The following is a 13,360-nucleotide window of genomic DNA, read 5'->3' on the forward strand; positions in this document are numbered from 1 at the left end:
ACCCATATCTTACTGAGGGATACAGAGAAATACCAGCACTGAGATTTGTCCGTCGGTTGGTGGAGACTAACTGATGTAGAATTTAGCTTTCCAATATCAGGGACTGAATTAGGTGGAGATGTTGAAGTTCCATGGTTATGACAGGGTTCTATTTTGCACTTAAACTGAGAGTTCAACCTCTTTTTTTTGTATGAAAAAGACAGTATATCTGCCCCAATTTTTCAGTACATAACCTCTGAATAAAACGTATACACCTCTACCCCGATATAACACGACCCGATATAACACAAATTCAGATATAACGCGGTAAAGCAGTGCTCCGGGGGGAGGGAGGGGGGGGGGCTGCGTACTCCAGCGGATCAAAGCAAGTTCGATATAACGTGGTTTCACTATAACGCAGTAAGATTTTTTTGGCTCCAGAGGACAGTGTTATATCGGGGTAGAGGTGTATTTGAAAATCCTCAGAAAATTCATCTGTTAATTTCTGGGTTCTAATCAGTTTTAAATTAGCCTAAAAAGTTCACATTACTAAGTCTCACGATAATTAGGGCCCCTCTAGGTTAAAAACTAAAAACACATTTTTAACTTTCTACAATGAGAGTTTGGAGGTCTGGGGTAAATGTAATTTGTAGTTATTTAAAAACAAACAATTATTGGCATTATTTGTCATAATTTAATCTTTATGTTCTCCAGTTAGCTGATAGAAATAATGGTTTATGTTATCTACTTCCATTCTCCAGTGCAGTATGTGGAAACCTTTTTGAGCAGTTTAGGAAAGGAGTACAACTGCCTTTTGACATATACCCCCGTTATGTTCCCTGTATCTGAAATTGGGTTATGCCCACCTTCCAGCACCCTCTTCCCCAAACATAAGTTGGCATGATTTTCCAGAACTGTGCAGAATAGAGAGTAAGGGAAAGTTTGAGGCAAATGTGGTCTGTTTGTGGTGATAAGTTTGGGGAAGGAGGCACTGGAAAAGTGGCATCCCTTTTGGGGAAGAGTTATATTTGTGGTCATCGTCATAGCTTATCACTTCATTGTCTGTGGTGTACAGTGACTGTTCTAGTGGTAAGGTGTATGCCTTAACTTTTCTTTGTTTGGTTTTATGTTGGGTATGTCATGTATAGATCAGCCTTAACTGACACGGTTTCGTTATTAATTTATATTGGGTATATGCCACACTCTGAGGTGAAAGTAAGTTGATACGGTCCGGTACGGCGTACAAGCAAGAGCTGGTACACAGACGACCATATAGGCAGGAGGCAGCTTCCCCAGGCCGGTGATTTAAAGGGCTCAGGGCTCCCGGCAGCGGCCGCGGCCCCAGGCCCTTTAAATCACCACCAGAGCACCACTGCTGGAGACCTGGGGTAGCAGCGGCAGCTGGGAGCCCTGGGGCTCCAGCAGCGATTTAAAGAGCCTGGGGCTCCCCACCACGGCAGCCGGATCCGCAGGCCCTTTAAATTGCCACCAAAGCCCCGCTGCCAGAGCCCTAGGATAGTGGTGGTGGCTGGGAGCCCTGGGGTTCCGGTGGCAATTTAAAGGGCCTGGGGCTCCCGGCAGTGGCTGGAGTCCTGGGCCCTTTAAATCGCTGGCAGAGTCCCACTGCCGTAGCCCTGGGATAGCAGTGGTGCCTGAGAGCCCCGGGGCTCCCAGCTGCCGCTGTGGCTACCACTACCATGGGGCTCGGGCGGTGATTTAAAGGGTCTGGGGATTTAAAGGCCCCATCTCTTCCGGTTGAGGCCCTGCCCCCCTGCTCAGGACTCCGGCGTACCGGTAAGTCCTTTAAGTTACTTTCACTCCTGGCCACACTTGAACAAAATTCAAATCAAAGATCTCCATGATGATGGAACTGTTATTTTCACTTCTTCACTGGGTGGTGTAGGGACAATCTTTGTTATAACCTTTCTGTCACCCAAACTGTCAACTATAATTATGATAGCCTAAAAATATTCTTTGCTAATCAAAGAGTCAGACAAATAATTTCCATTAATTGCTCCATCTGAAGCACAAGCCTAGAGGGAGAATAGGTTTCACCAAGATTTTCTGTATCCAGTGTTTGCAAGTCTGAATGTTAGAATTACTTTAGATGCCCTCTCATTTTGGTGAGTTATATTCAATAGTTTAAAGATCCTATCTGAGATACCTTAAAGAGGGCTGATTTTCATAAAGTGTTAGGCACCCCACTTCTGAAAATCAAGTTCCTTTAAGTTTTCTCAAATTGGGCACCCTAATATTGAGGCACCCCAATATTGAGGCACCCCAAACACCAGTTACTTCTGAAAATCTTGGCCACTGCTTGCTTCACACAGGGGGTGAGGAGGTGCGCCTTTTGCTACACATTTGCAAAGATGCAGTCGTGTTCTGCCCAGCGCAGCTCTATTGTCACGAGGGACTCTCTGGGCCACTTGTGCGGCTGGCAGTGCATATGGTCTCTCTACCCCAAACCACCCAGTTCCCAGAAGCCATATTATGGCTGCTCCCTGCACTGATTTTGAGGATGACTGCTCCCTACACTCTCTTCCCCGTTAGCACATGTAATAGAAGGCCCATAATTTGACACCATGTGAAACAGGTCAACTATTGTAATAATGAAGGTTGAGGAACTGGGTGGCTCAGGTTAGGTCTTCAGTTCAAATCTAGCCCAAAGTCTTTAGAATCTGGTTATGATTATAAAGGCTGTTTCAGTACCTATATAAAATTAGTTAGTTTCAGTTCAGTTCCTAGCAAACAGGTATGAATTTAAACCCCATCATCCCAACTGCATCCTTTATGGTATTCTCAACAGAGAAGTAAAAAATCAAATACCATGGACATTGCATGGCAACTAACTCCCTTCTAACCTAACCAGGTCCAGGCTGAAGCACACTGATAGAGCAATGAATGGGAAATTTATCTATTTAGGTACTTATATGGCTTTCATTATATCATATCTGAGAGCCTCAAAAGCATTAATTAATTTTATCCTCAGAGGCAAGTTTTATCCCTATTTGTAAATCTGAGGCACAGCACACATTCAGTCATTTGCCCAAGGTTACACAAGAAGTCCATGGCTGAACCAGGAATTTAACCTAGGTCTCCTAAGTACAAATCTACCAACCTTTCTCCCTACAGAGCTACTGCTGCCCTGAGTAGTACAGAGAAGAAAAGTACTTTGGTCTTCAGGGCTACTGATTTAGCACTTTTAATGAACACCAAATTCACTTTAACAAAAAACAAAATTAAAAAAGAAGTTATAACTTAAAACTAGCATATGCTGATTCCCTCTGAATTGATCCCCTGTGTCAGAGAAATGTAACTAGCAGTGTATGTGAGATGGGGAATGGAATAGTTGAAGTTTTGGAGAAACACATTTCCTACAGGTTTCAATTGTCTATTCTTTGAAGGTACAAAAACGTAAAGGAATTACCTTTTATTACTCTCCTGCTCATCTTCTGGTACAGACTTCTGTCTTTTCCTGGCCTGTTCCTCTGCAAGCCATCTCTTCCTCTTCCATCCTTTTCTGTGCTCTGCATTCAAGTTCACACTCTGTACTACAGCCTCGATTACATCTGTGATAGTATCAGGTCCAAGGTGTAAAGTGTTGCTCTCTTTCCTTCCCTCTAACTCCTGACTGACAAACCGAGCTGCCTGGAAAGCCTGCATTGAAACTACAGCCTGTAGTGGGTATTTCCGGGGCCTGCCTGGCTTGCGCTTCACAAAGTTATTCCCTGTCCGTGACTGCCTTTGCAGCTTTTTGGCTTTTAGAATTTTATTGACGTGGTCCAGATTTTTCTTGGTTGCCAAGATCTTGTAACTACACATTTTTCTAGCCTGTCGCTGCATAGCTTCAACCACACTTCTCTTCAGATGATGTGGGGAGTAGCTGCTTGGTAATCTGTCTGAAAGAAGTGAGATGCCATCATTGCAAGTGTCACTTGGAACTGCAGGAACTAACAGACTGTCCTGTTTTCCCAGGCTTCTCTCCCTGTTGTGGTTTCGACCAGGGCTAGCTGAAGGTGGAACAGATACATTTGCAATGACTGCTTCTATGGTTTTGTCCAGTGCAGCCTGGCTGTCATGTTGTGCCATGCGCTGCAGTAAACTATCCACTGAATCATCTACAGCAATCCCCAGTTTTGTTCCTCGTGTGGGTATTCCAACCACTGGAAAACACAAATAAACATAAGCATACTAGAACAGATTTTAGTTATGATCATCACTAAATTCTATCAGGTTTAAAACAAATTCCAATAGCTATATGTCCCCCTTGATCTCAAAATACTAAGGAGATATTGCCAAATTTTAATTTCTTATAATAGAGCTTCTTATAATTAGATATTGTAAAGATACTTGTTTTTGTAACAGAGTCTTACTAGGTAGGAGGACTAGGGATGGAAGTAAGAGGGATACCTGCATTCTGTTCTATGAATTTCTTTCACATTTTTCTTTTCTCTTTGATCTAAGCAGATCAGCACACCTATTTGTCCCTCTTCTATTTCTTTCAGGGCAGAATGATAAAGACATTGTCAATTAAAGAAAAGCCTGAAAGGATGCATTAGTCTGCAGCAGTAAAGTGCTTAAGAGTATGCCACTTTTCTTCTTATGTTCTGATCCTGCAAATACTTATGCACATGAATTCAAGTGTGAAAGTGTTTTCAGGATTGGGGGCTTTGAATTGTAAGTTCTTCAGGATAGGGATCATGTCTTTGTATGTGTTTGTAAAGTACCATGAAAGGGGTTGGTCCAAACCATTATCATAATTATAGTTGCCATCCCCCACCCCCCGGTTAGATGGTGATCAGCATTTGGAATCTGGTCTCCAGAACTGCCTGCAGAATCCAATATATTAGAATTAAAAAAAAGAAAAATAACGTGGACACCAAGGATGCCCTGGAGAGTAAGTGGGGTAGGACTCATGATCACAAACATTGGAGAAAAAGGACTGCTATTGTTGGGTTCAGAAACAAATTTTCCCCAGTGAGATCAATTCCTATACAAATAATAACAGTCTCAGAAATTCTGTGAACACATAATTTAAACGCTGATCAAATGTTAAGCACTATTTCAAATCATCAGCTATACTGCTAATGAAACTGACTGTGCATTAAGGAAATGACCTGGAATACCCAGAGAAAGCAGCAAGATCATTTACACAGGAAACAAACATAGCCAATTTTTTAAACGTGAAGGCTATTCTATGTGCTTTGCATCTTCATCTGCACACTGTTACTTGAAAGAGAAAGTTTCCTGATCAGCCATGCTGTTGATGCAGTATAAGAAGGGATTTGTTCCAAATGAGCTGTTTCCCAAAGATGTCCTGTTGGTTTTTACAGATAAGATTTATTAGAAGAAACTCTGCTCTCACTGGAATAAAAGGAATGCTCTTAGTCTTCTCCTAAATATATTTCAGTTACACATTTGCATTTACAAAATGTTACAGTTATTATTGCCAATTATTGAGATTACATCTACTTAAATGGCTGGATGGTAAGACAGTAGAGTGTGTTCTGGTGTAAGCATAACTTTTAAAGGAAAGACACCATGAAGCTTTGCTGTCAGCAAAGTTTGTATTTTCTGGCAGGAGGGAGATTGTGCATTAGCTCAGTGGTTCTCAATGAGGGGTACACGTACCTCTGGGGGTACACAGAGGTCTTCCAGAGGGTACATCAACTCATCTAAATATTTGCCTAGTTTTACAACAGACTATATAAAAGCACTAGCAAAGTCAGTAATAAGATTTCATACAGACAATGACTTGTTTATGCTGCTCTATATACTATATCAGCAGTTCTCAAACTGTGGGTTGCAACTCCAAAGTGGGTCATGAGTTCGTTTTCATGGGGTCGCCAGGACCGGTGTTAGACTAGCTGGGACCCAGGGCAGAAAGCCAAAGCCCGAGCCCCCCCGGCCTGGGGCTGAAGCCCAAGACCAAGCAACTTAACTTTGTGGATCCCCCTGTGGCATGGGGCCCCAGGCAAATGCCCTGCTTGCCACCCCCAATGCTGGCCCTGAGAGTAGGAATAGACTCGATGCGGAGAAAAACGTAATAGTTGCTGTTGCTTCACTGGCTCCTAGAATGACAAGTCTCACAAGTGAAAAACAGGCTCAAGTATCACACTGAAATATAAGTACAATATTTATATTCCAATTGGTTTATTTTATAATTATATGGTAAAAATTAGAAAATAAGCAATTTTTCAGTAGTAGTGTGCTGTGACACTTTTGTATTTTTTTGTCTGATTTTGTAAGCAAGTAGTTTTTAAGTGAGGTGAATCTTGGGGTACGCAAGACAAATCAGATTCCTGAAAGGGGTACAGTAGTCTGGAATGATTGAGAGCCACTGCGTTAGTTGACAGATAAGACACAGAGTTTAAGATAAATGTTTGTGTTCACCAGTCCAAGTCAAAGACTCAGAAGACAAGAAAAAGAATATTAATGAAAATGTACACACTACTGAGTTCTCAAATTAATAAATCTACAAACACAAGTGATAATAATTTTCAGAGATAGAAGGCAACTTAAATGAGAAAGAATCGGCCATTCAACTTCTAAAATCTTCTTATGACCAAATCACTTCTTAAAGTGTTTGGAAAGAAATACAAGAACATGTGATAGGTCACAGCTATTAGTGTCAACCGTGAACACTTCGTAAACTCAGCAACCTCATTCTCACTGAAACAAAGGGAAGATTCACACTGTCTGCTTTCAATTTTAGATGCAATATTAAAAACAAATAAATCATCCTTACCTTTGTTACAACGTTTTAGATAAAAAATGTTGAGGAAATGGAATGCCTCTGGGATTCCTTATAGGCACACCATCTGTTTAGTAAACTGAGCTATGTAAACAGCTGCACTAACTGAAGATAATCAAACTATACAACACAACACATTTTCGGATGTGTCATTTGATGGCCTGTCCTTGAACTGGTGTTCCTGTTTTGAAACTAATCCAAAAAGGATCAGACAAAATGTATGATCCCAATGACAGCTGCAGCACTGGTCATACATGCCTAGAGCACTTGGTAACAAAGATGCTTTCTATGACAAAAACATTGAAATACACAATGTGCTCACAATCTATAAAGAATTTAAAGACACAAATAGTCACATCAGAAGCTCTAACAGCTTCATCTCTATGGTGATGATAAATTTGCCATTCAGTTTTCTATTTGCACTCTTCTTTCACAAGAGACATCCTGAATTTCCAATGTCTTCCTGCACACAGACTTGTGCCAGTGGATTAAATTAACTGTTTTAAATTGTCTCTTTAAAATGAACATGTAAAAAGTCAGTCAGTCAGTCAAATGGGACATCTTCACTCCGTATAGGAATATGCTAAAAAAAAGAGAACTTTAAATTTCTCTGGTTAAATTAAGGACCTGAGCAATCTTGGCACCTTGTGGACCCTTGGAAATTATAAAAATGAACAACAATTTCTGCAATGACTGGTGGCTGTGCCACCAATCCAATTTATGTTGTAACAGATAATGAATGCTGCCCATCAACTGCATATGGCCATGCTACCAGTTTACATAAGTGCACACAGCAAAAAACAGCCATACTACTAATCTAATTACATACTGACACAGTTTGTTTTTGGATTTTCAAGGTGCTCACCACCGTATTTTTTAACAATTATATTCATTTTTTTAACAAATATAGTCATTGTGATAGGCACTATACAAGCATACAATAAATGATAGTACACTACCCAAAGAACTTATTATGAGGCTTGGCAGAATTCTATTTTTATTTTTTTATGATTTCAATGGATAATATCAATGTTTATTTTTAAGCTTTTTTTAAATTTTTATCTATTTAAATTTTCACAGTTGTGGAAAATTGGGGGGGGAATCAGATAATAATTATTTAATAACAGTAAACACTGAGATTCAAAACCTTAAAGCTTTATAATCATTAATGACAAATTGTATATGTTGACATATGACATTGACAAAGTAAATATCCTTAACTAAAAATCTCAAGTTCTCATGAAGTATTTTTCTTACTTTGCCTATCTGTACATTTTGATTAATATCAGTGGAAATATTTTTTGTTGTTGGTTTGTGTGTGTGTGTGCACTCAAATTGACATTTGCCAATAAAAATCTAATCCTCCCTAGCCTATTTATAATATAAAACACAAGAAGTGACAAGTGGATGAGACAAACAAGCCAGGGTAACAGGGAGACAGGGTAACAAATACAATAGCATGTGCACAGTTCTTAGTCATTCTGTAGCAATGATCACACCTTGCCATCTGCCAAGATGTTATCACGTTGCTGTTTTCCATATGCATTCTGCAGGCGGTGAGCTTTGAAGAAGGGGTGGTAACTTTATAGATTTTGACTGGGAACTTTACCCACATAGGAGAGTGCATGAATGGTTGGTCAGAGAAGAGGATGATTGAGGCTGCATCATTGCTCATGATTTATTAAACTTTCCAATACCCCTTACTTCAATAAGCAGAATTATTCTTCACTGGTGTCTTCCAGGAGAAATGTTACTGAACTATTCTGTAGTCAGAGGGAAAGTATACATAGAGATGAGAGAGAAGTGTCAAGTCTTTGTCTCATCCTTATGTAGGGTGACCAGATGTCCCGATTTTATAGGGACAGTCCCGATTTTTGGGTCTTTTTCTCATACAGGCTCCTATTACCTCCCACCCCTGTCCCGATTTTTCACATTTGCTGTCTGGTCACCCTATCCTTATGTCTGGTAAAGGAAAATGCACTTTTTCCTCTCTTCTTTCACTAATAATGGCCGATCTTGTTCTGCTCCCTTTTTTCCCTTCATTTTTTATTTTTTTTTAAAGGAAATAGGCTCTTTGCAGAGAACAGGTATGGCCAATTCCAGACCCAAAGATGATAGTATCTCAGAAGAATGGCCCAATCAAAAGCAAGGGCTACAATAGAAACTGTTTTGCAACATTAACTGTAGAAGTCACTCCTGCTTTAAAAGAAAGGGCATGAGACACAACTGAAAGCATCTATTGGGGTGGGGGAGCCCAGCATCTGTGTGCAGAGGCACTAGTGCTGTTAGGTCTCCTCTCGTACTGCTGCCTTCCCTGTCTATTGTAGTGCAGCCCTCAGCATAGTATCTATCCTGACAACCTTGGTGAAGAGCAAATGTTACTTGCCTGTAGAAGACGTGCTCTCAGAAGTAGATCTCTTCCTGGAAGGACTGCAATTTGTGCTCTCTGGCTGTCTCTGGGAGGGCTTGTCCTGTGCTGGCAGGGTGCCTGAAAAGCAGAGGAGGGAAAACAAAAGCCCAAGAGAACTTAAATTAACTTAAAACTAGAAATGCCAATGAAACACATTCCAGATGTCAAATGTTTAAAGCAGGATAACAATTTTTACCAGAAATAACACTTGTTTGTATGGGGCATGCAAGTGGGGAAGGGCAGAGTTTCTCAGGTCCCATGGTTAATGACAATCATAAACACTACCCTCCTAGATAGAGGGGGCTGTTTTATATTTAAACTAACTTTTACTATATGTAATTCAGATTAAAGACTTTTAAACTCATGGTTGTACATCAGCAACAGTATACACACTCCCCCAACACTTCACTTTGCAGGAAAGTAAACAAGATTAGAAGAATTCTTGCATCTCTGGGTACATACAAGGGTTTGTATATTTAAAGTGTGAGTGGAGTTATCTGTATCTGCAAAGTGCAATGCGTTATATGCACAAGCACAAGAGGAGGCTGGGTAGAGAACCACATAGAAATTTGGCACTTAATCTCCAAAAATAATATGTAATAATAATCTAAACCATATTACAGTTCTAACGTACATAAATGAGCTGCCTGCATGAGACTGTGAAATATTTAACAAACTTTATCCATGTCTTAGCTGAATATTTCCTTTCTTGGAGTAATGAGGGCCACAGACCAAGGACATTGGGTACTCTGCTCTATGCAGCCTTGGAGGCAGACCAACCCTGTCAATCAGAGGCAGGGCAGGTATGGCAGGGCAGGGCAACCTCCGAGAAACCATCAGTTGAGACATTTCCATAGCCTAGGAAAAATGAAGCACTCTATATCAGTAAGGAAGATGAGTCATTAAGCCTAAACAGAACAAGGAATTCTGCAGAGCAAGGAATTAAATTAATAACTAACTTTGAGTGCCAAATAATAAGTCAGTATCTTTTCCCACTTAACACCCCATTTAGTGTGGATTGAATCTGTGGACCTCATTATTCTAAGAAAGGTAGTTTTCAGGTAAGACATGGATACATTTTCCTTTTCTTATATGTAATGAGATCCCCAGATCCATGACATTGGGATTTTATAGCAGTGTTCACTCAGGAAGGGAACTATATACAGATATGCGCAGAGGTGAAAGGGGATAACCTTTTCCAAATAGTTACAAGGATGCTACAGTGAAGAGCACCGTTTACTGAAGGCAGCATCAAATGACTGGATGTTCAACTTGTAGAATTTTAAAGGTGGCATGAACAGATGACCAGGTGGCTGGCTTACAGATTTTCTTGTATGGGGCACATTGTCTTTCTGCCCATGAAGCTGCCTTGGCTCTGAGGCAGTGAACTCTAATATTGGAAAATGCAATTAGGCTTTTTGACTTGTACGCCTCTGAGATACAATATCTCAGCCACCTGGAAGGGAGGATTTTGAAGCCTTCTTTCCCTCTAAACAGTGGATAATAAAGCATAAAAAAAGTGTTTGCCATTCTGACCTGTGCTCTGTAGTGAATATATACTTTGAGATCTCTACAGACATCCAAAGTATGCCACAATTTCTCTTTGGAGTGTGACAGAACTTGACAGAAAGAGGGAAGAACAATTTCCTGTGCTCTAGGGAGCTTGGAGTTTATCTTGATTATGAAGACAGGGTTGGTTCTGAGGATCACTTTAGCCTTATAGAACATGCAGTAATGAAGTTCCAGGAAAAGAGCTCCTAACTCAAACACCCTGCAAACAGATGTAATTCTCATGAAACAAAGCCATTTTTTAAATGGTTAAAAATTAATTAGACTCCTTCACGAATGGTTCAAATGGAGGCCCTATGACAACATTCAGAACCAGGTATGATCCCATAAAATAACTTTATGCACATCAGGAGGATGTAGATGAGATGATGCTCTCATAAGAAAAATGCTGGATAACTGGGTATGATGAAAATTCACGAGTTGTCTACTGCTCAGGGGATACTAGATAAAACAGCAACTTGATCTTTATGTTTGAACTGCCAGGCCTGAGTCAATTCTGAAGATATGTGAGAATCTGTGGTACCAATACAGGTGGGAGGGGGTGAGGAGGGGTCAGACCTTTGACCTGGGACCAACGGTTAAAGCTCAACCAGGCCCTTGAATACACTGAGTAGATTTATTTCTGGAAGCTAAAATTGTGGATATTACCTCTCTGAGTTACCTCTGACTTAAGAGGCTCTGTCCAAGAACCATACAGCTAGTCTCAGACTGTCTGGATTTTGATTGGCTCTTGTAATATCATCTCTCTTCTAGATGGAAGGTAGATGAGTGATCTCTGTACCCTGTGAAGAGGATCAAAGAACCAAGGCCTCCTTGGCCAGAATAGGGATAACAGAATTACCAGTGCTGCTTCACTCCTGATCTTCTGTGGAATTCTGAGGAGGACAGAAAAAGGGAGGGAAGGCATGTAAGAGTCCCTTTTGGCCATCTTTGCAACAAGGCATTTGTTGCATTGCGTCTATGATCCCACCAGTAAGAGAATAACTCTGAAACCATGCAATTCAGGTGGGAGGCAAACAGATCTATTGCTGAGAGAGTATAATTTTTATACCAGGAGATGAAACACCTCTAAGGCGTAGTTTTCATTCTGGATGTTCTAGCTTTTGCTTCTTGAGCTAGTTGGCTGTAGCATTCAATTTTGCCTTGGATAAGAAAAGAGTGAACTGACTGCAGATTCTCCTTTGCCCAAGTCATCAGGAGGTGAGTTTCTCTTCACAGGAGTAGACCTTGTTCCCTTAATCTGTTAATGCATGATACAGCTGAGCTGTTGTCTATCTTGATCAGCACTTGAGGTAAGTCCAGAGATGGGAGCAGAGCCTTGAGACCATACAGGATTGCCCTGAGCTCTCCCCAGTTTATGGTATGCTTGTGTTATTGTTTGGATTAGATTCCTTGTACAATCTCTGTCCCTTCGTGAATGACCTGAGAATTCTCCTGGCATGATATACCTTAGTTGAGCAGTGGATAAGAGACACTTGAGGGAGCGATAAGATGAAGTTCTGTAGTGGCCTCATGTGAGCATTGATGCACTAAGAATATCCACATAGGAGATCACTAATCCCAGCAGAGACAGAAACATATGAATGGATACTCTCCCCTTGAGAAGTTGACCATTTTAATAAAATGGGCCTGCTTCTCATTTGTTTCCTGCAATTTGTAGAGGACAGTTACTGTTCCCACTCAGACTGTGAATATGCTGAGACTGCAAACTGACTCTCACAAAACCATGGCTTTGCAGCCCTTATTGCTTTGATAGTACAATCCATGACTGACTGAATGAGGCTCAGAAAAGAAGGTCACCCAGAAAGGGGTAGACTGGAACCCATCCTTTCTAATGGCTGATATTAACACTAGCAGCATTTTTGTAAACACTTGCAGTGCTGTTGTCAAACCAAATGGCAAGGACTTGTATCGGTAATGATGTGCTCTGAGAGCAAAGGTGAAGGAGCATCTGTGAGACTGACAAATTGAGTCTCACAGACATTCAGACAGGCATCCTTCAAATCTACAGATATCATGCAGTTCCCTCTGTGGATGGCAGTTAGTCTGGATTTTAAGGTCTCCATCTTGAATTTATTTATTTTTTAATCTGTTGAGATACCTGACATTGAGAAGTGCTGTGTAGCCTTCTGATTTTTTTTTTTAAATGAGGAACAATATGGAATAAGGCATTTTTTCTTCTGAAGAGATGGGGACAGGTTCAATTGCTCCCATTTGCAGGAGATGTAGGATGGCTGTCTGTATGCCCTGACTACTTCTCAAGCAAAACCTCCTAGGCTGTGCAAACAGGGCCGGCTCCAGACCCCAGCGTGCCAAGCGCGCGCTTGGGGCGGCGTCCCGCGGGAGGGCGGCAGGTGGCTCCGGTGGACCTCCCGCAGGCATGCCTGCGGAGGGTCCTCTGGTCCCGCGGCTCCGGTGGACCTCCCGCAGACGTGCCTGCGGAGGGTCCGCTGGTCCCGCAGCTTCGGTGGAGCATCCACAGGCATGCCTGCGGGAGGTCCACCGGAGCCGCGGGACCAGCGGACTCTCTGCAGGCACGTCTGCACGAGGTCCACCGGAGCCACGGGACCGGCGACCGCCAGAGCGCCCCCCGCGGCGTGTCGCCGTGCTTGGGGCAGCGCAAATCCTAGAGCCGGCCCTGTGTGCAA

The 13,360-nt window shown here is 41.7% G+C and overlaps 1 protein-coding gene across 1 annotated transcript in view; it reads right to left on the minus strand.

Annotated features, from left to right (window-relative positions):
* ASH1L (ASH1 like histone lysine methyltransferase) overlaps positions 1 to 13,360 on the minus strand; it is a 151,803-nt gene that overhangs the window by 58,877 nt on the left and 79,566 nt on the right. The window contains exons 4-5 of the mRNA XM_044990933.1: positions 9,120 to 9,221; positions 3,407 to 4,142 (exon numbers count right to left, since the gene is read on the minus strand). Coding sequence (XP_044846868.1) covers positions 3,407 to 4,142; positions 9,120 to 9,221 — 838 coding nt within the window. The remainder of the gene's footprint in view (positions 1 to 3,406; positions 4,143 to 9,119; positions 9,222 to 13,360) is intronic.

Source organism: Mauremys mutica, chromosome 17, assembly GCF_020497125.1.
Source record: "Mauremys mutica isolate MM-2020 ecotype Southern chromosome 17, ASM2049712v1, whole genome shotgun sequence".
Classification (NCBI taxonomy): Eukaryota; Metazoa; Chordata; order Testudines; family Geoemydidae; genus Mauremys; species Mauremys mutica.